Consider the following 19,091-nt stretch of genomic DNA (forward strand, 5'->3'; position numbering starts at 1 on the left):
TTCCTTTTCTTTTTTAATCACTCAAAAAGCTTCATTTTTTATTTTATGGGGGCTACCAGGGATTGAACCCAGGGGCAATTTAACACTAAGCTACATCCCTAGCCCTTTTTATTTTTCATTTTAAGACAGGGTCTAAGTTGCTGAGGCTAGTCCTGAACTTGTGATCCTCCAGTCTCAGCCTCCTGAGCAGCCAGAATTACAGGCACATGCCACAGATCCTGGCAAAAGCTTCACTGCTTAAAAACAAAAAAATACTAGCTTTCTGGGTTTGTGCTTGTGCCTTCAACACTTTGACAATAACTTCCTACCTCCTTAAGAAGTAAATCATGCTTGATCCTGTCCTGGACACATTTAATTAATGGAAATATGTATAATTTCATTATATTTCATATTGTAATTCATATAATTGTTTTTCTATTCCTGCTATTAATGAGATATATACACAAATATGTATATACCCACATTTCCTAGCAAATAGGTACTCTAGCATATGACCTAGCCAAAATAAAAGTTCTAATCATTTGTTGACTATTAACTATGTCCCTGGCATGATACTAAGCACTTTGAATGTAGTATTTTATATTTTTCTCACAAGAATCCTAAGTAATAGGGTATGTTATTACAGATAAGGATGTGAAAACCTTAAAATACTACCCAAGGTCACATAGCAAATAAATTATAGGGGGATGTGTCAGGTATAAATGAATTCTCTTTCAACATTGTCCTACTTTCGATACTGAAATAATTCTCCCTTAGCCAGCTGGCATGTTTTTAAACTTTGTCAGTAGAAAGCACTGGAGTGACAATGGAGGAGGTTAACTTTCCTCTGTTCCAATGTGCTTTTACATCCATTTCATATCTGTGACTCTGGTTGACTTGTGGAATACCCAATACAACTCACCACTGTGCACACCCAAGTGTCCTCTAAGGGTAGAATCTGGCAAGTTGTATGGGTGCTCCCGTGTCAAATTCAACATGGTAGCAAATCCATAAGGAGCTTCCTGGAGTTCCATCTGGTCTCCCAAGTTCAGAAGCAACCACTGCAGGTAGCTTCCTAGGGAGTCCAGTGTATACAACAGCCAGCTTCTCAAAAAAAAAAAAAAAAAAAAAAAAACCAAAAAGAAACAAAAAAAGCCGTCCCTTACAAGCTAATTTCCTGTGAAAGTACTGATTCCAGTAGTCCCTCCACCATAACACAGTAACTTCAGCACCCTAACTACAAAAAACTCTTGGCGACATACTATATTCCATCTTATGGGTTCCAGACATAGGCTTAACAAAGAGGTTTGAATACAGTCTTGGGTGCAGCTCCTCCCTTTCCCAGTCAGTTCCTTCCTTAGATACTATTCCTTATCCCCATGGCATTCTGTGTGTGTGTGTGTGTGTGTGTGTACATGCGTGCACATGTGCCAGGGCATTCTTTAGAGCTCTCTCTTGTTAAGAATTATGAATAAAGCTACTACACACACACACACACACAAGAATTGATTCCCAATAAATAGTTAATACTTCTTTGTAGTAAACCTTTCCTTTTCAATTGATGGTATAGTTTCTGTGCTCTTTCTGGACTATAACTAATTCCAAGGATTATTCCTATCTTAAGTTTTTCTTATTCAAAATTTCATGCTACAGCAACTCAGTACAGAATTATGATAGAGCAGGTATTCTATCAAGGTTTGTCCTTAGTTGAATTATCACAAGTTGAGTATGCCTTACCCAAAATACTTAAGACAGCAAGTGTTTGAATTTTGGATTTCTTCAGATTTTAGAATATTTGCAGACACATAATGAGATATTGTGGGGATAGGACCCAGGTCCATATACAAAATTATTGATTTCATATACACTCAACATGCATAACTTGAAAGCAATTTTATACTATATTTATAGTGTGCCTACATCCCATCACACAAAGTCTGGTACAAATTTTTCAAAACTATCAGCAAAAAAATAAAATTCATGAACTTATTAGGATGAACCCAACTACTATATATAACTGTAAAGCTCTAATAAAAAAAAATTGAACTTGGAACATTTAGGATTTCAGAATATGGATGCTTAGCACGGATTTATATTGGTTTTCTATCAAAGACCTTTGGAATACAAGGTCATAAGTAGTTTGTGTATAAATGATTATAAAATGATTATATAAATAGGGTTTATGCCAAGATCCAATTAGGGAATGGTGTATTCCTAAGGAAAGAATAGATGGGCACTGAAAGTGGGTCTGTTACAGCTTAGCCAAAGCCAGTTTTGCAATGGGATTTTTTATTTTTTAGGTTGAATTATAACTTCTTAGCTGAAAATGATATATGAATATAAATAAAAGAATATTACAATTCTAGAGCAAATCCAAATTTAAATTACCATCAATTTAGTTGCCACCTAATATCTACTTTGACTCACATCTAGTAATGGTGCAAAAAGGAAGGAACAATGAACTGTTTGGAATCCATCTTTCCCAATGTCCAATCCCTTATGTTGATATGGATAAACTTACTTACTAAATGCAGTGGCAGGATTAAAAACTGGAGGCTGGTCCTACCATACCTGGACAGATCTGCCTTATTGTCACCTAATTCTCTTCAGGAGATGAGAGAGAAAAGGTTCCATTCAGGACATTCCTCCTAGTTTATAACATGTAAAACTTCCCCATTTAAATAACAAAAGGGTTCCTGCATACCTCCCTAGTGACCACTCCACTTAGTCTCTATTTCCCCTTCACACCTTATATAGATATTATTATGTCCTCCACACAACAGGAAATCAACAAATTTTAGCTTAAATAATCAATGTATTAATTACAAAGGATACAGGTTTTTCTTATGTATTAGCCAAAGTGTTGACCAGTGTTTCATATGTAGTATATGCACTCAGTAAATGGATATGAAACTAGACATCATGATGAAATAGTGTATTTTTCTTTAAAATATCCATTTTTTAATTTGTGAAAGAGTATGAGAACATTATTTGATTAGGAGAAATATATTATTTTAAATTTGATTTGAAAATGTATACATGTATGTGAATTCTGAAATTTGAAAATTTGTTAAATATAAATAAGTTTTTGAATTATTTGGGAGGGATAAATAACATGCAGGGTCCTAATGAAATCACATGTATTATTAAGAGATTGTATGTGAGTATAACAAATGTCTATAGGGTAGAGAGTAAACAAGAAAGAGAGAAAGAACACTACCCATACATATTGATATTCTTGGGTAAGGAAACCAACTTTGATTCAGTTAAGGTCTTATATTGAATATTGAGACAGGGGTAAAAGACAGGTAGCTGGTTATCAAAGAAAAAGGAAATGGTTTGCTAACAGCTAACCTCTTCCACCAGCCCCCAATGCTAACACACCTCCAAAGATCCGGGAGATTCATATTCCCAACACAAGGAGTTGCTAATGATTACTCTCTGGGTTGGTATTTTCCTGCCTTGGACACATAGGCAGGATAGAGAGAGGAGGCAGAGAGGAGAGGAAATCTACGATCTATAAGAAGGCAAGACACACCCACTCCTGAGGATTTCCCAACTCTGGGTCCCCTTTTCTCTGCAGAAGTCAGTCTATCTCTGTCTCTCTTAAATAAAACTTGCTTTCTACTACTGCCTCAGTGTTTCTCTGGTGTTTAATCTTCAACATCAGGGGAATGAGAACCCAATCCTGATTTCCAAGACGAGTATCAATACTAGATTATTCATTACTTTGTAGACATTAGCATGGTACTGTTCTTGGTATGTCTCAGTTTCCTGTTTAAAAAATCCTACATATCAAATGCTTTTGTGAGATAAATTATAACATACATGTGTAAAGAACTCGACCAGATTTAGGTGCCACTCAAACACCTGGGAGTTGAGCTAATATTGGAACTATTCCACTTTTTATCTGAGAATTCTGTATCTGCTATACATTTATGCAAATAAGATTAAAGAAATTTTTCACTTATCTTCATACCTCTTCATGTAGTTCCCTCCAACGAGAATTAAAAGTCTCAAGTTCCTCATTGATTAGTTCATCCATGACTCCACCATCTGTTAGGGTCTGTGCCAATATGCGAATCTGATTCGGGTTATCCTCTGAATGTTGCATCAAATTCTCAAGAGACTGAAATACATTTGCAATAATTAATATTTCTCTTCTTTTTCCAAATACATTTAATTAACAAAAAAATGCTCAATATTTTCTGATTTACATATAATTAAGCAAAAAACATTTTAAAGTAAAATTTAATTGGGATAATCAAATAAGAAGGAGCACTGTTGTTTGAAAAAATAGTGTATTGATCTATAATTCTTTATGGGGTTGTGATACTATTGTGGATTGAACACTTAAAAATGATTCACAGCCACCTTCTTTGAGATATGCTTTACTCTAAAACCTGAAAAGATAAAATACTCAATTTCATAATTTCTCTTATATATAGTGGTATTCAAGTGACATGATTCTAAAAATATATGTAGGTAGAAGTTGAAGAGTAGAGTTCCTCTCCTCAAATTAAAAAAAAAAAGGAACATTATCTCAAGAAATCCCTGCCAGGAGCCATGGTGCATGCCTGCAATCTCAGCTACTTAGGAAGTTGATGCTGGAAGACGCAAGTTCAAGGCCATCAGCAAGCTAGAGAGATTTTTTTCTCAAAGTAAAAAATTAAAAAATGTTTAGGGTTGTGGTCCAGTGGTAGAGTGAGTGCTGCTAGGTTTAATCTGCAATATTAAAAGAAAGAGAAGACAGGAATGGAGGAGAAAAGAAAGAAGAGAAATCCTTTTGCTTCTCACATGTTTTCATACATACACACACAGTCTGTAGGTAGAGCAGTCATCTTTTGAGGAGTAGGTAAAAATGAGGATCAGGTCCTTCATGCTGAGGAAGGGATAGTAAAAGAGAACAACTGGGTACCTCCTTTTATGGTTGAACCATTATCATCTCTGTATAACTTCCCTCCAGCAGTCTTTTTGTGATGAAAAAGATAATTTTTTGAGCTTTCTCCACTGTCTTATGTTATTTACAACTGCCCACCAATAACCAACTGACATAATATTTAAAACTGAAAAAGTTGCCTGGCTATATTATACAGGGAAAAATAAACTCAGTGCAAGAAAACAAGAGATTCAATATTGTCTGAGTGTCAAAAATGTTTATAAAATAAAGGATGGACATGTTTTAATCAATCCATTCAATGCTCTGATTTTTTGGTTTATTTTGAAAAAATGAAAATGTTTCAATACATATTTGTAATTTCTATGTTTTTTCTCAAATTCTGAGATATCTCAATATATTTTCCTGATAAATTTTAGTAAATTTAAGTAAAAGTGACTTTCTGAAGGATTTTGTATAAAAATATAACTATGACTCCTAAAATTCTTAAAAAGTCATCATATTTTTAGTATAAAAATGTTTTTATCAGTAATTTTCTTTGTAACTTAAGCATTTTTTTTTTACTTCTAACAAAACTTAACTCTGCAGATCTTTATTTTCATTTTTCCTTGTAATTCCTAATGAAGTTCACAGGCTTTTAATTTAAAAAGTGAGCTAAAAGCAACAAAGCAAAATTAAGGAATCAATTATAAAAATCTTAAGGAGCGAGGAAACTTTCAAATCATACAGTTTTTGTATTCTTGACAACTGACAACCTAGCCCTGTGCTACTCAAAAATGACTTCCTGAATGATCAGCAGCAACACTGTCAAACAGTCTACTTGAGCAAAGAGAATTGTACAGTATTAAAGCCTTTCCCCCACTTCCTTTTCTAAATATTCTCTGGTATTTCCTCAGGTTTTCTACCTTTTCTCATTATTCATTTCTGAACATGGCCTAAACATTCAGTGCCTCACTTAAAATGTGGTATGAAGAATTTAACCTAATATTCCATTCACAATATGCTCATTTCCTAGGATAACTAAACCATTACAGTCCTTGTTGTGATCACTGTACTTTTAAATTAATGTGCTACAAGTTGGTTTCATCTTTTCTGGAAGATAAATCACATTGTTTTTTCACAAGGAATGTTTGCTCAATGAATGTCTTAGAAGATGACAGGCCAAAATTATAGTCTGCTTGTGACTGTCCTCATGGTTTCAGATACTTATTCAGGTTTTATAATTCTCTTGGGATAAAAGGAAATTGAATAAAATGATCTGCTCCAATATTTAAGATTCCAATACTATTATATCTAAAGAAGTATTTCACACTTTGTTCACATCTTGAATAATTTAGGCCTAATTTGCAGATTTACACAGGGGCTACACTGTTCATATAATTCTATAGATACCACATATGCTAAAAGTACATATTCATTACATATAATTGATAAGCCAAAAGCATTGTAAAATGCATAGAGCATGAATCATAAAACATCAGAAGTTAACACAACTAAAATTTTATACTTGCAAAACTTTTAAAATTTACTTATTACAAATCTCCAAAATAAAACTTGAAGATTCACTAAAATTTTTGAACATTTAAAAGATACATTTATAATATCAAAGCATGTACATTTAATGCCAGAAAAAATTCTCTAAGCTGTTAAAAAAATCCTAGAAATTAAATTTGAAAATTTTAAAGAGTTGTTCCAATTCAATTCGTGCAGATTTCAAAGTGGAATTAATGTCTCATACTATCATGCTATTTAGGTCTATTTCAAATGAGCATAATTGCACATTCACTGTCTTTAGAGGTCTGTAAGTAAATTTAAGCCCAAAAAAAAGGTCTATATAGAATTTAGTGTTAAAACAAAGAGTGCTTGGTAAAAGTAATTTAGACCCTTTATTAAACCTTGAGACCTGGAAGGATCTTAGAGGGGGAAAAACGTTATATCCAAAGTAGCAGCATAGAAACTATATCCTTCTACTTGTTTTTATTTAATGTATTTCCTATTTGATACCTGACTTCTTTCAATACTGCATATAAATTATCATCATTTTGATTAATTCACAACTTACTTCTAGCACCTCAGAGAGTTCCTCAGCGCCACCAGGAACATTTTCAGTAGTTTTAAGTTTTAATTCTACTTCATTTAGCCATTTGTTTGCCTTCTCCAAGTATGACAATAACTCATGCCAACATGCCCAAACTTCCTAAGAAAGAAACACAAATCAGAGATAAAATATTTTGGTAGAAAAGTGAACATGAAGCTGTCATTCTATCATTAAAATTTCTGAAAATATAACATTTTACTTTATATATTTCATCTTTCCTTTGCAGTGATAATTTAAAGTGTAAGTAGTTACTCTGAACATCTAAAATGTCTATAATTACAAGTCATTAAGGAAACATTTTATTACATGAATAAATTCAAGATCCAGAGATTTACATTTTAAAATGAAATATTCACTAACATTATAGCCTGGGAGATAAAAAAATTCAAAAAAATGTAAAAATAAATATAAAAGCCCAGACTTCTCAAACATCAACCATTATCAGTGTTTTGATCTCTTATAAACTTTATTGTATACAGATCATTTGATATTTAAAATTAAAATCTGGATTTAACTCTAGTTCTCTTTTCACTAAACTTTATATCATATTTTTTCATATTAACAGGAAGCCATGTTTTTAATGAATATCTAATACTTCATTTCAACGATTATATATTTGTTTCCATAACAACAGACATTTATTGGATAGTTCAATTATTTTAGTTTTGCTTACTTTTTAAATTTAAAATGAACATCTTATAAATATGCATTTTTTCATATTTCTTATCATTTCCTTGATGTATGTTATCACAAATACAACTACTATTTCAAGGATATGATTATTTCTAAATGGCCTTTGATAGATATTGCAAAACTAACTCCTATACATAGATACTTAAACAAGAGAAACTTTCAGATTTCTGAAAGATATAGATGAGGATCTTTCTGACTTGTGGATATGGAAGGACCTTTGAAATAAAACATTTTATAAAAATTGAGTATAAGAGATATATACATTTGACTATATAAAAATTAAAACCTTATAATCATCAGAAGATACTGCATAAAGAAATTGAAAACACAGTCTCAAACATAAAGAAAACAACTGCAGCTTTTGTAATGCAAATAAAATATTAAAAATACCAACAAATGAGGGAGGATATTCTATCTCTGTTTAAAAGATAAAGGGATATTAAATGTTATAAGCTTACAATATCTCCTTAAATAGCTAAGGGTACCTTAGAACTTTGGTGCAGATTGAGGTAATGAATAGAACAAAATAGATGAAAGTAGCAACCCATAGTGAACTACATATTACAGATTGCCAATTTATAAATCATAGAAAAGCAAAATGGAACAACATCAAGGTTTTGCAAAGAAATACAAAGGAATATTTCTAGGTTGTGATTATATCTTTTGAGGAAAAGGCAGATAGCTGAGAAAGAGGGAAAGGATATGAAATATTAAAGCAGTCATTTTCTACTAGCTTTTGGATTGTAAATTTTGAGTAAGCCTATAAATACAGTAATTATAGTAGTGTAATCATCACCACTTGCTATCACTAGGTGGCTAGGACCACCAAAATACAAGTCTAGAGAGGAACCTTGATTTAAGGAAAAAAACTAAAAATCAGTTTTCCCATATTTCCCCTTTGTTCACAGCCCTGACAAATGATGGAGGATATTCTATTTCTTCTGAAGACAAGTATTCTAATAGGTCCTGTAAGCCTCCCACCTTTCCTTATGTGCTTGGTATTTTATAAACAGTTTAATCACAAATAATGAAATTAAGTGTTTTGCTTTAAAAGGTGATAGAAATCTTAAATCTGGGTCATTTCCAGCTCCTGCTGGACTACAGGCTGTCTTCCTTCTGGGCAAAGATCCCAGTGGGAAAATATAAATATCTCCTTAAATACCCAAGGGTACCTTAGAATTTTAAAGATAAGGGGATGCAATTGGTAATGTGTCTTATTAACTTTGGTGCAGACTGAGGTAATGAACTATCTTGCTGATTTAACCATCAGGATGGATGGCCTCTTCTGTCCTCAATGCATCTGAAGGACACAGCTGAAGAGGCTGAATGTACCAGCTATACAGGTCACCTTTGCAAAATAAAATATAGTCCCAAAGTCTAAATTGGAGCTAAAAGCCACTTAGAATAACTGTTAAACTTAACAGTTTGGAACTTAAAATTACTTTGAAATCACAGAATTCTAAGTGGCCTTGAAAGAAAGTAGAAATCAAAAAGCAAACTTCCTTTCAAAATAGTACATGGAACTGATGTGGTAACCCCCTCACACCCTATTTCAGTCATACTGAAATGCTAGATTAAATATAAAGGAATTTTTTTTAAATTCAAAGCTCATCTATAAAACATGTTTCAAAAAAACTCAAGTGTCAGGAGAAAAGAAATGCAAATAGTGGGAAATCAAGCTTAATACAATACAGGCCTATCAAAACAGGATACATGCCATAGAAGCTGGGGTATTTAACACTAACTTGAGATGGGAAACAAGGTAACCGTCTCATGTGTGCCAAACAGATGGAAAAGAATAAAGTAGTATGCAACCGATCTTGAATACAAGAACTAGAAAATCCCTACCCACTGTAGGAAATTAGCAAGGAGGCTGAGAAGTCTTTAGACTCTCAATAGGAAAATAGGGATCCTTCCATAAGAAATTGAAACTCAAACATATCACACATGGTGACAAAATTATTAGGATCCTGGTAGAAACATAAAAGAACTCATAAAGAACTTTCAACAGTCCAAAACAAAAGATATTTCTAGTAGAAATAATTTGTACTATAAGTGAACTCACAAACAAAAAATTATAGGACACATAAGAAAATCCATTGCCATTAGAGGAAGTCATAAGTTGTAAAAAATTGTAGATTCCATGTCTTATGATACAGAGATAATAGGACAATTTTAGATAATTTTATTATAAACATGTAAGTCTGATCATGTATGTGTCCAGTAGGATTCATTTCCTTGAGTTTGACAACTAGTTTTTATGCTTAAAGCATAAACGGGATACATTGCCTACATTCTATTTTGGTACTACATCAGTAACTCATTTTTACAAGTCCTGGTCTAAATAGAGAGAGCTGAAGGAGAAGCCATTTGCAGGGAATGAAGAGAGGAAAATCTGGAAGTTATGCAATTCTTTCACATATTTTTATGGGAATTAGTAAGTGATACTCATTTGTGTGTACATATACGTGTGTGTTGCTGGTGATCCAATCCATGACCTTGTGCACGCTAGGCAAGTGCTATACCATGAAGCTATACCACTTCAAACCTACCTAGATCCTTTTCTTTTACAGGATCTAAAGGAGAATGACTCACCTAGTGGGTGAGTATATTTAAGAAGAGATAGTTGATATTCATTTCCCTGTTGAGATATTGGTATGACCAAAGAGGAATCAAAGGAAAATACTTTCAAGCTTTTCAAATCCTAGGAGGAATAGAAAATTGGTGATTCCAGTGCCTACAGGCTGTAAGTTGAGGTGTGGTGGGTAAATAAGACTTCAGGGGATCACTAAAGTATTGTTCAAAAAGATGTGATCTTCATTATGTATATCCACAACACACTATTATTTAAAAATGTAAATAAATAGAAAGATCAGAAGAAAAGAGGAAAGAATGGGGCGGGGGGGAGACAAGGGAGGGAAAGTGTAAATACAGGGGATATAATTGAAGCAAAGTATACTCTGCATTTATAACTATGTCAAAATAAATTCTAATGTTATGTATGAAGTAAAAATAAAAAGAATAAACTACTTGTGTATATCCCCAAAGTAAAGAAATACTGTTATATCTCAACTCACTTAAAAATATAAAAAAAATGTAGAAGTGAACAGATTTGAACTGGAACAAATAATAATATCTGTGAGTTTTTTAATCTTGAAAAAGAGATGTGATCTTCAAAGGGAAGGTGGTATAGGCTACAGGCAAAAGTTGGCCTGGAAGTTTTGAGAAATATTACATCGAATCATGAATGCCTATGAGAACTCTTTTGGGGTTCAAAGTCCATATGAATAAAGCCAACTCAGATCCCCCAGCATATTCCAGAGTCTATAGAGAAGAGATGGGTGGTGATAATATGTAGAAAGGGAACAACAGACTGATAACAGATGTATGTGAACTGTAACAAAAAGAAAGAACAATTGTGACCAGTTAAGAAAAGAATATTCATATGAACAGAGTATTTCTGCCTCTTTACCTTCCCTTATATAAACACTAAAAGACCAATTCCCAGAAACTCGGGAAAAGAAAGCACCGTCAGATCACTTTTTCTTACTCACACTTCTGTAAAAAGGTGCAAAGCTGTGTAAGATTAAACTACACTGGTGTTAGATTTGAATAAAGTTTAAGAAATTTATATTAGACTAAATCTCAATAACTAAGAGTGAATACAAAGTTTTAGAGTCACACTCAAGTATTATTTAAGAAGCCAACTTCTACACAGAAAGTGGAGTATGGTATACTTGGTATAGCTACTGGAAAATTTAAATAATTTTGTGCTTATTACTCATTAAGTCAAGACTAATCAGATTATATATGTTTAAACTGTTTAAAGGAAGAAATAGAATTAATTACAGAAAGCACATGATAATGAAAAAGAACAGGCAGGTTGTCAAATTAAATCTTGAAATATGAAAAATATGGTTTTGAAAAAATAAAGTATGCTTCTGTAGATAAATGTTTATACAGAGATGAGTAGATTTATCTACTAAAGAATAAATTATGCTATAGGGAGTTGAAAAGAGAATTTGAGAACTGAAAGATTCCAGAAAATTACACAGAATCAGGCACATAGAGATAAGAATATAGAAAATTATAAAGGGAAATCAAGAATTAGAATATAGGTTGGGGCTATTCTTCACAAAATCAATAAAGGTTCCCCTAGGAAGGAATGGAGTGACTGGAGAAAAGATGAATCTTCATAAAGATAATGAAGAACCCATAAAAAAGAAATAATTTACCTTTTCCTATTAGCATACCAAGCAAATGCACACATACATGAAATAAAGCCAAACTTGCAGAGCTTGGAAAACTAAGGGAAAATTAAAAGGTACCAAAAAAAATTATAAAGAAACAATAATTTGACAACAGACTTCTTAATAAAAGAAATTTCAGAAGATGAAAGAATAATATTTTAAGTGTTGCAAAAAAATAGCTGTCCTGACATAATTATATACTCAAGTAGGCTATCATTTAATGCTGAGGGCAAAACAAAGGCATTTTCAATCACGTAAAATGAAACAGCATTTGCTACTCACATTGAAGGAAAGAGAAAGAAGGAAATTGAACAAAGAAATAAAAGACAGATGAAAAGGAAAATTAATCACAAAAACTGGTAAAATAGCACCAGCAAATCTAAATGATTATATAAAATAATAATTGCAATAGAAGCAGCAATAATATTAAATAATTTGGGAAGAATAAGGAGGTATAAATGAAGTACTAAGTATATATATGTGTGTATGTATTTATATGTACAGTATATGTTTATGTATATTATAAAAGATGGGAAAAGAAAATTCAGTTAAAAATGATACTAATGTTTATACCATGTTATTGTTGAAGAGGTGCACAGACATATTTGTTATTGCTGAACTTTACTGAATAAGGTATACATGATGACAATTAAAGTTATTGATAAGATAAAGTATATGTGTAAAACCAGTGGACAAGAGATAAAGAAGGGTTAAATAACTAGGTAAGTAAAATACAAATAGGAAAGGTTAGAAGCTTCACTAGAAATGAAATAGAAAATTTGATAAAAGTTCTTGAAAATTTTTGTTAAGATGAAAATAAAAGTTCCCTATGGAAAAATGTACCACAAAATAAATTTCTGATGAACAAAAATTACCATTTAAATAAGCAACGTGAGTAAAAGGAAGTAAAGGATGATGTTGATGTAATGAATTAAGAACTTAAGAATATTTAAGTATTTTACTTATTGTCAGAAAATAATTTCCTGGATACAAGAAGTTCCTCCCTCATGTAGCATTGTAGTGAATTAGTTCTGATTTTGAGGTTTTTACAGTGCCATCACCTCCCTTTCCATTGTTGATTTTCTGTAGCACTCACATAGCAAATACAATAGGTTCTGACATAGAGAATGCTCTTGTCCTGTGTCTAAGGAGTAAACTGGATTAGAAAAAAAAAAGGACTGGTAGATAAAGAAGAGATAGAAATTTATAGTGGAGAAAGTCAGATTACATTAGAAAGATATAATATTGGATATATCTGGGGCACTTTGGTGAAAGTTATATTTTTTAATATTTTTAAAGTCTACTGGTCTGTATTTTATCTGCCTTTAAATATCAAACACTTTAACATATAACAATAACTAAAAATACCCCTCAATAATAATGAGGCACCTGGATTCTTTTTCAGCTACTTTCATAAAGACACTGTCTGTACTGGAAGAGCACCTAAACCAAAGTCCAATTTATGTGCAGGGTCTGGCATCGTTGGCATTTGCAATAGGTAAAGTTTTGTGCTCCTTAGCACAGTATTTGCCAAAGGAGTATCATAGCTTATTTTTTGATACAATTACATGCTAATCATTTGAGGTACTTGAACTCTTCTCTATATTCGGATAAGTACCATCTAGAGAATAAGTCATGTGGCAAAGAGAAAGCAGGGCTTGTGAGAATGAATAAATATGATGTAAAGTGTCAAACAAGGAACTAGTTAGGAAACATGTCTTATAAAGAACTCTACACGGCCCAGCAATTATTATAGATAATTAAAATAACATACATTTCTCCTCAGAATACTTTCCCACTAAGATACTTAAGTTCCTACACATTCAAATACATGAAAAAAGCTTTCTAAATATATAAGATAACTTACTTTTATGATTTCTGTGACCTAATATTATAATAATAAGAAATAGAATAATACTTGCTTCAGTTTACTGAGCACTAGTCAAAGAACTTTAGGTAGAACAGTTCATTTAATTTTCTCAACTACTCTTTGAAGTAGGTATTATTTTTCTGTCCATTTTACAAACTGGAAACAGGGTTATGCAAGTTAAGCAACTGACTCAGTCATAGAACTTGAAAGTGCTTCAGTGAGGAATTCAGGCCTGTTATGGTTTAGATATGAGGTGATTCCCCAAGGCCTATATGTAAGACAATGCAAAAATTCTTAGAGGGAAATGATCAGGTTATGAGAACTTTAACCTAATCAGTGTATTAATTCACTGATAGGGTTTAAGTGGGTGGTAAATGTAGGCAGATGGGGAGTGGCTGGAGGAGGTGGGTTACTGGGGGTGTCCCTTTCCCTGGTGAGTTGGAGCTCTCTGCTTCTAGATTGAGTCCTGAGCAGTTTTATTCTGCCAAGCCTTTCCACCATGATGTTGATGCTTCACATTAGGCCCAGAAGTATGGAGTTGGTCAAGTATTAGCTGAGATCTCTGAAACCGCGAGCCCCAATGAACTTTCCCTCCTCTATGTTGTTCTTGTTGGGTCTTTTGGTTACAATGCTGAAAAATCTGATTTAAACAAAGCCTAAGTAGTTTTATAACAGAAAACATGTTAACCAGTATGCTTCACAGATGGCCATATCTTGATATAAAACTGAGAAAGACCAAGAAAAGCAACTGACTTCCAAAGTCTTGCATTTCCCATTCAGCCTGGTGCAAAGCCACTGGTAGTTGGTGGTAAGAGTGTCAAGTTCCTTTTTTAAGGCCTCTTGTGCTGCAGGTGGAGCTTGAGCTATGACACTATTTACACTCTCGGTAAGGAGTTTCACTTTTGATTCCTTTTGCTGAGCCTCTTCTTTAGCTCTCTGAAAAACAAAGAAAGTTCTCTTGAAAGCTACTCAATGCCTTCACTTTCAAAATATATTCCTTTGTATCATATATTTTTTCATAATATCCCTGTAAGGATGAGATTCATAAAAGTAAATCCAGTACTGACTTTGATTACTTACATAAATTTAGATTTAGGTGTAATTGAAAACTTGAAGAAAATATTACAATTGGAATATAACAGGTCTTTCATAGGAATATTTTGAAACGTATTCTGTAGAAGGGTATGTATTGTGAACTACTATATATACATCTATGTACATATGCATAAACCAAATATTTCAGTAGTAGCTAAAATACTTAGAAATCTATAATTGAAATCAGTTATAAATGAGGACATCTGAAAAATATTTAAATTAGTAGAAATATCATTATTTAAGTCAAAATATATTAACACAGAAAAGTCCTTTTAATGCTACATTTGGGACCATATTTTGATGAAACCTCTGTTAGGCAACTGAAAATACATGAAAGAAAATAAAAAAGTGAGAGAAAAGCACTCTGCCATCAGAAGCTGACTTGGCATTCACACCTATGCCGTGTTCTTCTCCTTTGGAAGATAAACTGTTCCATAGTTCATTGGACAAGACTGCTTTCTTACCAGAGTAGATCAAGAACACAGCAGGATCTCTCTATAATCATGCCTGAGTACAGACCAAAAACATCAGCATTGGCTCAACCACAAAATAGCAATCATTTCCCTGTCCTCGTTAATATGAGTAATAGTTGCTTCTTTATCAATTACAACTTCGAACTTTCTCTAATTTTCCTTCCTTCTAGAAAAGATAAGATACCCAATGGTGGGGTTACCTCCACTCACTGACAACAAGCAATCCAAAGTAAAGCCTGTAAACCCTGCTTCAAATCACCTAACATGAGCCAAAATCCTATAATGGTTCTTGCTTATTTATATAGTCCATGGTTCCACTTTGTGCATAAGTTTCCTCATTGCAAAAAGGAAAAAACCCAATTTGCTTAATTAAAAGAGATATGTTGGTGATCTTTAGCTGGAGGACATATATTCTTCTTAACTTGCTATGGGTAGACACATATACCCACACAGTTTGGGTTCCTCCAGGACCTTTCAAACAGTTGATGTGTATGTAGTAGGTAAAGGAAATTCTGGTAGCAGAGGAATGGAGATAGAAAAAAGGAAGAAAGACTATAAGGGACATAATTATTAATTCCAGGAACTGTTTTCAGTAACTGAAGTTTAGCCCTATTGGAAATCTCTGGGAAAAATAATTCTGAGGGTTATCCCATTCAGAACTGAGGGATGTAGGGCATGATATATACCTCATTTCCATCAGTGGTTGATGTCTGTTGGAGAATTGTTAGGTTCCTAGTACTTGCAACTTGTTGCACAGATGAGAAAGTGGAATTCAGTGACCAAAGAAAGCCCTCAGGCAAAAAAATAAATGTAGATTTCAACAGGTGGAAGATGGGTCTGCATATAACATACTGGTGAGAATTTAGGATATGGGAAGGACACAAATTGAGCTATAAATTTCTTTATATTTTTCAACATAATCAACCTATCCTTTGGATTTAGTTCCACAGTGATTTAACAGTATGCAGTTTAATGGCAAATGCAAGTTGTTTAACTATAAAATGTTTGCCTTCATTTTTCTAATTTAATTTGTTGAAATTTTTAGTTCAATATTCTAAATAAATCAGTTTTTCTGCATCACTGAACATGGGGTTTGTTTCTACACACTTCATATTTTGACTGTAGTAATTATGGCATTATCAAAAATTTTGACAACCGTTAATCACCTAGCATATGCTATTACTAGTATGTGATCTAAGCCAGACTACTACCTTATTGGATCTTTAATGAAACCTACAGACGTGTGTTTTGTTATATCTGCATTAAACATCAGAAAACAGATTCAGAGTTTAAAGGTTATGATGTTACATTCTTTCTCATAGTTTCTGTTGTGTCAGTTTCAAATCCTGATTGAGATGAGGAAGGAACATATGGTTTTGGATGCAGTAAGTGCTATGAATGGAGGAAGGATGGCTTGTGTAAAGGGAAATGAGGGATGAGGAGGGGTGGGGGGAAGGAAACATAATATGAGAAGACAAACCTCATTACCCTATCTATGATTAAACAAACGGTGTGAATCTACTTCATGTACAACCAGAGAAATGAAAGTTGTACCCCATTTGTATACAATGAATTAAAAAAATGCTATTAAAATGTATACAAGTTAAAGACAACCAATGCACCTATCTAGAAATGCAGAACAAAGAACACATATTTCTTTGATCTTAAGTCTTTCCAATATTCTTTTGTGAAATTGGCTTAGACATTGGAAAAGTTTCACAATAGAGAGAGAATAAAATTTATTAACCCAGGTCAACATGAGAAAAAAAGATTGTGATGGCTTTCTTTACTATGAGTAATGGCAGAAAAGCTAAATAACCAGTATAATTTGAACATAATCCTCATGAAAACATTGTCCCTTTCTTTCAATGTCTCTAACCATAATTTACTAGGACATCAGTCATGAACTGTATTTTCAACCAGATGTTCTTGAAGTATGGTCCTTAGAACCACTTTGGAACTTGTTCCTTGGTATCACCTGGAATCTTAGTAGAAATGAAAAATCTCAGGTATCACCAGAGATTCACTGAATCCCCAATCTAGAGGTAAAAACCGGAAGTCTGTTTCAAACAGTCCTCTAGGTGAGGCTGATATTCACTCAAGTGCAAGAATCCCTGCTCTAGTGATTAAAGAAATATGTATATTTACTATTTTCATTGTATGTATAGGTTTCTCTAAGTTCTAGAAGTAAAGTTACAATAACAAAACTCACAAAAAATTAAGAAAATAACAGTTAAAATAAAATTTAAGATTTTTAACAGAGTTTTATTTTATAGTTTTATTTTATAGTCATTGCTGATCTCCAAAATAGTTTTGGAGTGAGATGTTTCTTATCAAACACTCCCTCAGGTTCTTTATGTCAACAGAAAAGTTTTCTTTATGGGGAGAAATAAGTTATCAAAACATTGCTGTCAATTTTCCAATAAAACACAAGGAAGAAAATAAAGAAACAAAAGTTCTCTACTTTTTCTCTGTATAAATCAAGGAGAGATGTCAAAGTAGGTCTGTTGGTAACTTCTGACAATAAAGATAAATTTGCTCACAAAATGAGCACAGGTGGAAGCCTGGACAAGGCACTATCACTATGTAGTAAAACTGACCTGAAGAGATTGCCTTGACCAGAACATAGAAAACAAAAAATGGGATCTTCCTGCCAACTCCCTTGGCTGCTGTTTCCAGAGGTTGCCTGAGTTTTTCCTCTTTTCAATTCCACCCCCATACTGCACCAATTTTGTAGGTAGAACCAATATTTAAACATGTTAATCAGCCCAAATTGGTTGGCACTTTACAGGGATTGTTTTCAAAATTTTAAAATTTGAGAGGGACTACTCTCTGGCCCTGGAAAATAAAAGGGATCTGAATGGGGTCCGATCTCAAAGAGAGAGGGAAGATAACCAGAAGAGGGATGGAATCAAACAAAGCAACTTAGAGAGAAACTGAGCAACTGAACATGAGTTGATGGCCAATGATATACTCAGGGATTTGGGGTAGTGGTTATTCAGTATTAGAAGACAAGATGAGAACAGATCATCAGGGAATTGACACATGGTGGGAAAGGTCACATGAGTGGCAAACAATTCACAATTGAAAATCAAAGTAAAATAAAATGTAATGACCCAGAATGGGATGGGATGGGATAAAATACCTTCAATTCTATTAGTTCCACCACAGATAAAGCTTGTGATGAACATGACTATATTTTTTCACCTGTCTAGGGATTTCGGATTCTTGACCAGCAGAGAAAGTATGATTTATATTACTTGTAAAGTACTTTCTCTCTCTTGTGTTATGTTCTGGTATAATTTTTCTCATGTTGGCCTCACACAATCAAATTTCAAACCATTGCAGACCCTTTTCTGAAACCTTATAATGGCTTTCTCATTTCATTTAGAATGAAAAACCCTGTGACAGCCTACAAAAATACTGTGTTAACAAATATTTGCCAACTTTTTCAAATTCATCTCAGGTCATTTGTTCTCTGTTTCACTCCCTTTGGGTGGGTGAGAGGGCAGGTAGGCAGGCTTCTTTCACTTCATACTTCATCTTAGGGTCTTTACAGGAGGTATTTTCTCTGATTGGAATTGTGCTTCCATTAAATGTTTTTATGGTTGGCTTTTTCTCATGATTCACACCTCTTGGATTAAATATGTTCTCCAAAAATGTCCTACAAGTCAAACTTTTCTAAAATAGCGTCTCACCATTTCCCAACTTCCTCCCAAATACTAATTATTTTCTA

General features: G+C 33.2%; 1 protein-coding gene across 4 annotated transcripts in view; it reads right to left on the reverse strand.

The window, feature by feature from the left end:
- The window catches only part of Dmd (dystrophin), a 2,099,091-nt gene that overhangs the window by 1,318,087 nt on the left and 761,913 nt on the right, over positions 1-19,091 (reverse strand). For all 4 annotated transcript variants that reach the window (XM_047536255.1, XM_047536256.1, XM_047536254.1 and 1 more), the window contains exons 27-29: positions 14,541-14,723; positions 6,939-7,073; positions 3,959-4,108 (exon numbers count right to left, since the gene is read on the reverse strand). In XM_047536255.1, the coding sequence (XP_047392211.1) occupies positions 3,959-4,108; positions 6,939-7,073; positions 14,541-14,723 (468 nt within the window). The remainder of the gene's footprint in view (positions 1-3,958; positions 4,109-6,938; positions 7,074-14,540; positions 14,724-19,091) is intronic.

Source organism: Sciurus carolinensis, chromosome X (assembly GCF_902686445.1).
Source record: "Sciurus carolinensis chromosome X, mSciCar1.2, whole genome shotgun sequence".
NCBI lineage: Eukaryota > Metazoa > Chordata > Mammalia > Rodentia > Sciuridae > Sciurus > Sciurus carolinensis.